At 54.6% G+C, this 9,411-nt stretch overlaps 1 protein-coding gene across 1 annotated transcript; it reads left to right on the plus strand.

Moving 5' to 3' along the window:
• Nucleotides 1–529: 529 nt before the first annotated feature.
• On the plus strand, nt 530–9,054 carry LOC105474297 (keratin 8). The gene is made up of 8 exons (XM_011728868.2): nt 530–936; nt 3,584–3,792; nt 5,055–5,115; nt 5,908–6,003; nt 6,521–6,811; nt 7,371–7,591; nt 7,751–7,809; nt 8,630–9,054. The coding sequence occupies exons 1-8, from the start codon at nt 613–615 to the stop codon at nt 8,818–8,820; spliced, it is 1,452 nt and encodes a 483-aa protein (XP_011727170.2). The 5' UTR covers nt 530–612; the 3' UTR covers nt 8,821–9,054.
• Nucleotides 9,055–9,411: the final 357 nt, after the last annotated feature.

Genomic DNA, 9,411 nt, shown 5'->3' on the forward strand with positions numbered 1-9,411 from the left:
TGAGGCAAATGGTTGATTTCAGATTCAAGGCTTTGGACTCCAGCTGTTCTGTCATCCAGCCCAGGCAGGCCCTGGTAATCGCTTCAATCCGGGAGAACACAGGAGAGTTTCTTTGGGGTGTCTGCAGCTCAGAGGAGACCCAAATGCTAGGAGACCCCTTTTTGCCATACTTCGCAGTCCTCCAGTTTATTTCCCCCAGGAGGGAGGGAGACAAGACCCAGGAGTCAGGGTTGTAGTGGCTGGGCCGCCCAGGCAAGTCTCCTTGTTACAGGTGCTTGTGCCAGGACAGGATTTCTTCCAGTTTCATATTCACTGAATTGCCTTTTCCTGGGTTTCTGGGGGTGGTGCTGGAGTGGGCTCCAGGGTTGGAGCGGGCCCTTGGGTGGCAGCAGCTCTCTGCTGCCCCCACCTGAGTCCTGCCGGGAGGTGGCAGGTGACGGGTTAGGCCCAGCCCCCTCTGGGCCTAGCCACTCAGGTACGAGGCCTTTCCCCCCCATCCCCCTGGGCTGGGCTTTCTTTTATAAAAGGCCATTCCTGAGAGCTTTCCTCATCTCCGCTCTTTCTAGGATCTCCTCCTGGTTCGGCCCGCCTGCCTCCACTCCTGCCTCCACCATGTCCATCAGGGTGACCCAGAAGTCCTACAAGGTGTCCACCTCTGGCCCCCGGGCCTTCAGCAGCCGCTCCTACACGAGTGGGCCCGGTGCCCGCATCAGCTCCTCGAGCTTCTCCCGAGTGGGAAGCAGCAGCTTTCGGGGTGGCCTGGGCGGCGGCTATGGTGGGGCCAGCGGCATGGGAGGCATCACCGCAGTCACGGTCAACCAGAGCCTGCTGAGTCCCCTTAACCTGGAGGTGGACCCCAACATCCAGGCCGTGCGCACCCAGGAGAAGGAGCAGATCAAGACCCTCAACAACAAGTTTGCCTCCTTCATAGACAAGGTGAGGGTCCCCCCTGCGTGGCGGATTGTGCCCGCGCCCCCTTTCTCCTGGTAATCCCGGTCCCTGTGCACATCTCCAGCCCCCAACTGGCGTCCTGCTGGGCCTCACTTGCCCTGGCGACACTCTCCCTTCCAGCCTCCGACTCACCCCTCCCGTGCACGTTGGTTTGGGCTGGGTGAGGGTGGGGAGAGGGTCTGGACAGCCGGGATGAATCCTGGGTCTTCCTCCTTCCCTTTTAAACTGGAGGGTCTTGGAAGAGAGAGACAACTTAAGGGTACAGCCTAGTTCCCACCACCCCTCTCTACAAATCCCGTTCTTCCCCAGGTCATTCTGTCCCTAAATTATAGAAAATAATAGCAGTTATTGTTCTCACTCCAACCCGAGTTCTGACCGTCTTTTAAGCTATCACCCTGCGGCAGTCCCAGCTGTTCTGGGACTACCCTCCTCCAGGTTCGCCTTTTACCCGGCACTACCCCAAGGGCTGCCCAGTGGTGCCTTGTGATTTTTTTTTTTTTTTTTTACATAGGCGTTTGGTGGGATTCTAGCATTCTAGGAGAAGGAAGTGGATGTCTCGGTTCAAACAGGCAAATATTGATTGAGGCCTTTGGCGCCCGGAGGCTTGAGTGCGGGGGTCACAGAATGAGTCATACCCTGACCTCCGCGCCGGCAGCGTGGGCGGGGACGCGGGCGGGGTGAGGGGCTGCTGGCAGCCGTCTCGGGATGCGCTAGTCCACCTGGCGGAGCTCGGCGTCGGGGGTGGGCTGGGGTGGAGTGGGGTGGGCTGGGCTGTGTTGGGCTGGGCTGGGCTGGGCTGGGTGGGGTGGAGGAGGCGCCAGGGCCTGGCCTCGGAAAGCCCATCCAGGATTCAAAGTCTGTGGGTGTGGGACGCCCCGCCCGGGGTTCACGTCCTGTTAAGTTTATGGCTTCAGATAACGCAGTCGCCCACCAACACCCCTCGCCCATTCAGCCCGTGTCCCTTTCTCGCGTCCTGTCCCTGCTCCGCCCCAGCGGCCTGGCTCCACGTTCACACAGCAGGAGCCAGGCCGGGTTTTGCAGCCCTGGGACTCCGCTGCCTTAGGGGCCCCCGGCCCCCGGCGGCCCCGAGGATTGGGTCCTTCACGCTGACTGGCTCCTGGGAGGCATTGTGGGAACGGGAGGAGGGAAATCCTGGGGCAGAGTCAACCAGGAGGAACCGGAGCCCCAGGAACCCTGTGGTCGGGGGCCCTTGGCGCTCCAAGTGCCTGGACTTGACTTGTTGACTGCGTTTTGCTAGCCCTGGGGTCCTTATAGAGAGCAGCTAAGCATAGGCTTTGGAATCTGAATTCTTGGTTCGCAATGCTCTGCCGGTTCCTGGTGATGGACTCCCTTGCCAAGTCTTATTTCCTCATCTATAAAATGAACACGAGAGCCCCTAAATCCAAGAGTTTTTGCCTATTCAAACTTACGTATGTAAAGAGTTCAGCAGTGCTTGGCCCACATTCCATTAGGATAAGATGTTATAATCACTATATATATATATTTTTAAATAATTTTGGGACAGAATGACCTGCGGAAGAAAGCGATTTGCAGAGAGTGGTGGAGGGAACTAGGCTGTACTCTTAAAAGATTTCTGTCTTCCAAGAATACCCTCCAGTTTACAAAGAGTTACAAAGTGTGTGTGTGTGTTTTTTTTTTGAGACAGAGTCTCACTCTGTCACCCAGGCTGGAGTGCAGTGGCATGATCTCAGTTCACTGCAAACTCCACTTCCCTAGTTCAAGTGATTCTCCTGCCTCAGCCTCCCGAGTAGCTGGGACTACAGGTGTGTGCCACCACGCCCAGTTAATTTTTGTATTATTAGTGGAGACAGGGCTTCACTATGTTGGCCAGTCTGGTCTTGAACTCTTGAACTCAAGAAATCAGCATGCCGTGGCCACCCAAAGTGCTGGGATTACAAGCGTGAGCCGCCACGCCTGGCCCATTTTTCAATCTTAACATCTTTAGAAAAGTTTGCTATTTTTGACCGGGCTCGGTGGCTCACATCTGTAATCCCAGCACTTTGGGAGGCTGATGCGGGTGGATCACAAGGTCAGGAGTTCGAGACCATCCTGCCTAACACGGTGAAACCCTGTCTCTATTAAAAATACAAAAAAAAATTAACAGGGTGTGGTCACCAGCGCCTGTAGTCCCAGCTACCCGGGAGGCTGAGGCAGGAGAATGGCGTGAACCCGGGAGGTGGAGCTTGCATTGAGCCGAGATTGCACCACAGCACTCCAGCCTGGGAAACAGAGGGAGACTCCATCTCAAAAAAAAAAAAAAAAGAAAGAAAGAAAACTTGGCCATTTTTATTGATCTGTAATATACAATCTATGTAAATGAAATTAGACCTATTAGTTTGCAAATGCAGTTTTAGCATAACTCCCTCACCGTCTCCTTCTAACTCTTTCCCCCACCCAGTGCTAAGGGACATTGCTCCCCACCTCACTCATCATCATGCCTTGCTTTCTACCCCTGGACATAGGTGATCCTTCCAGAACAGCTAACCAGGTTCCTGGGGCCTGGAGACGTTACTGCTTGGGGAGTGGGTTAAGAGAAAAGACTGCTTGCTTCCCTCCAGACTTTGAGCCCTGGCCTGATGTGCACCTTTTTGCTCTCTCATACTTCATACAGGTACGGTTCCTGGAGCAGCAGAACAAGATGCTGGAGACCAAGTGGAGCCTCCTGCAGCAGCAGAAGACGGCTCGGAGCAACATGGACAACATGTTCGAGAGTTATATCAACAACCTTAGGCGGCAGCTGGAGACTCTGGGCCAGGAGAAGCTGAAGCTGGAGGCAGAGCTTGGCAACATGCAGGGGCTGGTGGAGGACTTCAAGAACAAGTGAGCAACTCCCACTCTCCACCCAACTGAAGTCACCGTCTCTCCTCCACCCCTTGGGACCTTGGGACCAAGTCCCCATGGCCCTCTGTTGTGGGCATTGCAGTCCTATCTAATTAGGATGACCACATGATGAGGTTTGCTCGGAACAGTCTGTATTTATGTCCGGGGTCCTAGCGTAATTGTTGATAGTACCCACCCCCTTTCAGTCTCAACTATCTGGATTTGGAGAACAAATTATGTGTCAACGTTTATGTGGTAGACCTGAGATGGGAGAGATAGCCTACGGGCCTCACTGTTGTACATTCTGGCCCCTCTTTAGTCTTGACCCTTGACCTCTAGCAAACTCCAGCAAGTTCTGTTTGAGGTCTCATGTCAGGTCCTGCTGTTAACACTCTTAAGGTGTCCAATGCGATGTGTATTCATGGATTTGGAGAGAGATTTCCTGCTTCCCACAGGCTGAGGGAGGGGTGAGGGTGTGAGAGGGTAGCTGGGGAAGACAGAAGGACCAGCCCTCTCATATCCTGCATCTCTGCGAACTGAATTTTCCTGATTTTCTTTTTTTTCTTTTTTTTTTTTTTTGAGACAGAGTCTCGCTCTGTCGCCCAGGCTGGAGTGCAGTGGCGCAATCTTGGCTCACTGCAAGCTCCGCCTCCCGGGTTCACGCCATTCTCCTGCCTCAGCCTCCTGAGTAGCTGGGACTACAGGCACCCGCCACCGCGCCCCGCTAATTTTTGTATTTTTAGTAGAAACGGGGTTTCACCGTGGTCTCGATCTCCTGACCTTGTGATCCGCCCGCCTCGGCCTCCCAAAGTGCTGGGATTACAGGCATGAGCCACCGCGCCCGGCGAATTTTCCTGATTTTCACAACGTCCCTGTCTCCCAAAACACCAAGGGCAACCTCCCTTTTGCCTTCATCCTCTAATTCTTTTTTTTTTTTTTTTTTTGAGACGGAGTCTCGCTCTGTAGCCCAGGCTGGAGTGCAGTGGCCGGATCTCAGCTCACTGCAAGCTCCGCCTCCTGGGTTCACGCCATTCTCCGGCCTCAGCCTCCCGAGTAGCTGGGACTACAGGCGCCCGCCACCTCGCCCGGCTAGTTTTTTGTATTTCTTAGTAGAGACGGGGTTTCACCGTGTTATCCAGGATGGTCTCGATCTCCTGACCTCGTGATCCACCCGTCTCGGCCTCCCAAAGTGCTGGGATTACAGGCTTGAGCCACCGCGCCCGGCCGCCTTCATCCTCTAATTCTAAGTCTTTTCCTCACAGGTATGAGGATGAGATCAATAAACGTACAGAGATGGAGAATGAATTTGTCCTCATCAAGAAGGTGAGGGAGTCTCCCTTCCCCCATCTGGACACTGGAGGCTGGGGCTCGGAGACTCAGACTAAGAGGCTTTCTGGGTTCTGCGCCTAAATATTCCTAAGTAGTGGGACAAACTCATTTATTTCAACATTTGGGTGCACAGAAAGGTAGACAAGTATAGAGTGGTAGGTGCATTTGGACAGAACTCTTTTTTTTTTTTTTTTTTTTTTTTTTTTTTGAGACGGAGTCTGGCTCTGTCGTCCAGGCTGGAGTGCAGTGGCCGGATCTCAGCTCACTGCAAGCTCCGCCTCCCGGGTTTACGCCATTCTCCTGCCTCAGCCTCCCGAGTAGCTGGGACTACAGGCGCCCGCCACCTCGCCCGGCTAGTTTTTGTATTTTTTAGTAGAGACAGGGTTTCACCGTGTTAGCCAGGATGGTCTCGATCTCCTGACCTCGTGATTCGCCCGTCTCGGCCTCCCAAAGTGCTGGGATTACAGGCTTGAGCCACCGCGCCCGGCCTGGACAGAACTCTTGACAGTGATGTTGGAACACGGTTCAGAAAACAGAGCAGTAGAACTGGAGATCTGACCCTAGAAGCCTTCCTAGAGAAGGAGGTGGAAGAGGGTGTGTTGCAGGAAGCAGAGGTGGTGTGTGGGCTGAGAATGCATGAGTGATGGGCAGAGGCTGGGCTGGATCAAACCACAAAGTGGGCAATTAGAAAGTCCTGTGACCAGGCCATTGGGTGGACCTTGGGAGCCCCTTGGTTGGGGTTGGGTGTGGAAACCCAGCTCAGGCTCCCCTCGTCTCATGCCCCAGGATGTGGATGAAGCTTACATGAACAAGGTAGAGCTGGAGTCTCGCTTGGAAGGGCTGACTGATGAGATCAACTTCCTCAGGCAGCTGTATGAAGAGGTATGTTCTTGGTCGCAGGAGACTGAGGGTCCCCCAGCCTTGTCAGCGCCTCCACCCTGAGACTCAGCCAGAGAGGTTCCTCCCAGCCCCCAGCGCACTAATAAGACAAAGGCCCACTGCTGACTAATTACAGCCACCAATATTTGCTCAGCTAGTATTGGTCTATATGTTCTGTCCCCCGCATGAGGGTTGAGTCATCAACCCCATTTTACAGACGAGAAAGTGGGTTCAGAGAAGTGAAATAACATATCCAAGGTCATCATAGGGTGTGGCGATTCAGCAGCAACTCTGTCCCCAAAGCCCTTGTTCCTAATCTTTGAGTTGCATTGGATCCCTCTGTGCACCTACTATTGGTGCACCTAGTTCCTTTTTCAGGAACTTTGCCCTCTCCCTAACCCTGACTCCCACCTGCTCCTCTCCTCTGCTGCCCCTGTCTTATCCCCTAAGGAAGGCTGTTGTGGAAAAGGGCTCCCTGTGTGCAGAGACAGGGCCTCACCACTTGCCCTCTTCCCCACAGGAGATCCGGGAGCTGCAGTCCCAGATCTCGGACACATCTGTGGTGCTGTCCATGGACAACAGCCGCTCCCTGGACATGGACAGCATCATCGCTGAGGTCAAGGCACAGTACGAGGAGATCGCCAACCGCAGCCGGGCTGAGGCTGAGAGCATGTACCAGATCAAGTATGAGGAGCTGCAGAGCCTGGCTGGGAAGCACGGGGATGACCTGCGGCGCACCAAGACTGAGATCTCCGAGATGAACCGGAACATCAGCCGGCTTCAGGCTGAGATTGAGGGCCTCAAAGGCCAGGTATGGGCTGGGCCGGGGGTGGGAGGGGATCCTTAGACACATCCTGGCGAGAGGAGATAATGTGGGAAGAGTGAGGTTCTGGGAGTTGGGGAAGGAATCCTAGACCAGGATTCGGGAGTTGGAGGGGCAGCCACAGTTCAGCTTCTCAGTCTGCTTCTGGGAAGCTAAGGGATGCAGGGAAGGTCCCTTGGGCCAGGACAGAGGTGAAAGGAGGCTGGGGCAGGTATGTTGGGGCTCGGGATGCATGCTCCCAAGTCTGCTTTTTTTAATCAGTCATATGTATCAGGGTAAGGTTGAGCTCTGCTGCTTTAAGGAAAATCTAGAACCCAGGGATCTAGTCCAGTTAGGATGGGAGGACCTTACAGTGTCACAGATCTGAGCAGGGTGTGGAGGGGAAGCACCTGGAAGCTGCTCATGTCTCCCTGATCTGCTTCCTTAGTCTCATTTAATTTGAGCTGGGGGGAGTCAGCCTAGGTGGTGGTGGGGAGGACCGTAAGGGAGGGTGGGAGCAGGGGAGGCATACCCAACCTGACCTGCTTACCTGTCCCCTACCCCACAGAGGGCTTCCCTGGAGGCCGCCATTGCAGATGCCGAGCAGCGTGGAGAGCTGGCCATTAAGGATGCCAATGCCAAGTTGTCCGAGCTGGAGGCCGCCCTGCAGCGGGCCAAGCAAGACATGGCGCGGCAGCTGCGTGAGTACCAGGAGCTGATGAACGTCAAGCTGGCCCTGGACATTGAGATCGCCACCTACAGGAAGCTGCTGGAGGGCGAGGAGAGCCGGTGGGTGTGGGGACCTCTCACCAGACCCACTTCCCTATCCCTGTGACCTGGGGTGGGGAGGGTGGAAGCCCCCTGAAGCCCCTTGGGACTTGGGATCCTGTTGTTCTGGGCCAAGAAGGGCTAGGAGTTGGTCCTGATACCCCTTGTGTCTGGGTACAGGCTGGAGTCCGGGATGCAGAACATGAGTATTCATACGAAGACCACTAGCGGCTATGCAGGTGGGTGTCCAGGGCCCTGGGATGAGGGCAGGAGGCAGGGCCCAGGGAGGCCTCAGCTCCAGGGAGGGGGCTGTGCTCAGTCGCTCACAGTGACCTCAGCCTGAGCATTCACGTTCTTGGGAGAATCCTAGGGTGGGGGTCACACACTTAGGACCCCAGTAATAGAGTTACTATTAGAAAGCATCCAAATAAACGATAGCTCAGTGCCAGGCACTGTGCTAAGTATACTACATGCTTTATGTGATTTATTAATTTAATTTAATTTAATTTTTTTTGAAACGAAGTCTTGCTCTGTCACCCAAGCTGGAGTGCAGTGGCGTGATTTCAGCTCACTGTAACCTCCACCTCCTGGGTCCAAGAAATTCTCCTGCCTCAGGCCTCCCAAGTATCTGGGACTACAGGCGCATGCCACCGTGCCTGGCTAATTTTTGTATTTTTAGTAGAGACAAAGTTTCACTATGTAGGGCAGACTGGTGTCGAACTCCTGACCTTGTGATCGGTGCTGGGATTACAGGCATGGGACACTGGGCCTGGCTGTCATTTATTTTTTATATAACACCTGTAAATGTCCTCAGTTGAGGAAGCTGAGGTCCAGTTAAATGTCCAAGGTCACACAGCTATATATATGGCAGCTGTTTCCCACCCTGCTCCTGGTTTTCCCTGACAGTGCTGGAGTAGTGGACCATGCGATCAGTGGTCAGGCAGAGCTGGGCTAGCCTCCCATCCCTGGGATGTGTTGGGAGTGAGCAGGGGGAAGGGGCATGGAACCTGCTGAAGGGTGGGCTTCTGTACTCATGTGGCTACCTCTGTCCCTCACCAGGTGGTCTGAGCTCGGCCTATGGGGGCCTCACAAGCCCTGGCCTCAGCTACGGCCTGGGCTCCAGCTTTGGCTCTGGTGCGGGCTCCAGCTCCTTCAGCCGCACCAGCTCCTCCAGGGCCGTGGTTGTGAAGAAGATCGAGACACGCGATGGGAAGCTGGTGTCCGAGTCCTCTGACGTCCTGCCCAAGTGAACAGCTGCGGCACCCCCTCCCAGCCTACCCCTCTTGTGCTGCCCCAGAGCCTGGGAGGGAGACCGCTATGTAGGGTACCACTGGGAGCAGGAGACCCACCTGAGGGCCCTCAGCCCACCCACAGGGGAGTTTACTACGTGGGGACCCCCCTTGCCCATGCCTCCAGCTATAAAACAATTCAATTGCTTCTTTTTTTGGTCCAAAATAAAACCTCAGCTAGCTCTGCCAACCGTCCTTGCTGTGTGTGCATCTGATGTCGACCGAGGTGGGAGGGAGGGGTCCAGGAAGCAGGGGGTGTACAGCGGGAAAGTCTGACCCCCTCAACTGTTCCTAAAGAGGCTCCTTTGTTGAAACCTTGCTCGTTGCCATAGACGTGTACACCTGTATAATAGTCACTGACCTGTGCACAGTGCTTTCTGGTTTACAGTGTGCTTTCAAATACCAGGGTTCATTTGATCTGTGTAGCAAGGCCTAAGAGGCAGGCAGAGCAAGTTTTGAGGACATTAGCAGCAGAGAGCTTAGTGTGCTTCCCTACACCTTGGTATCCGGGCTATTTGCATATAAGGAAAGCCAGGCTCAGAAAAGCCAAGC

This window comes from Macaca nemestrina, chromosome 10 (assembly GCF_043159975.1).
Source record: "Macaca nemestrina isolate mMacNem1 chromosome 10, mMacNem.hap1, whole genome shotgun sequence".
Lineage (NCBI taxonomy): Eukaryota > Metazoa > Chordata > Mammalia > Primates > Cercopithecidae > Macaca > Macaca nemestrina.

Bases quoted from the DNA above. Each gene is read 5' to 3' on its own strand.
- LOC105474297 (XM_011728868.2), top strand. From the start codon at position 613: ATGTCCATCAGGGTGACCCAGAAGTCCTACAAGGTGTCCACCTCTGGC. The intron at 937-3,583 runs GTGAGGGTCCCC...TACTTCATACAG, and splicing joins TTGCCTCCTTCATAGACAAG to GTACGGTTCCTGGAGCAGCA. The intron at 3,793-5,054 runs GTGAGCAACTCC...TTTTCCTCACAG, and splicing joins GTGGAGGACTTCAAGAACAA to GTATGAGGATGAGATCAATA.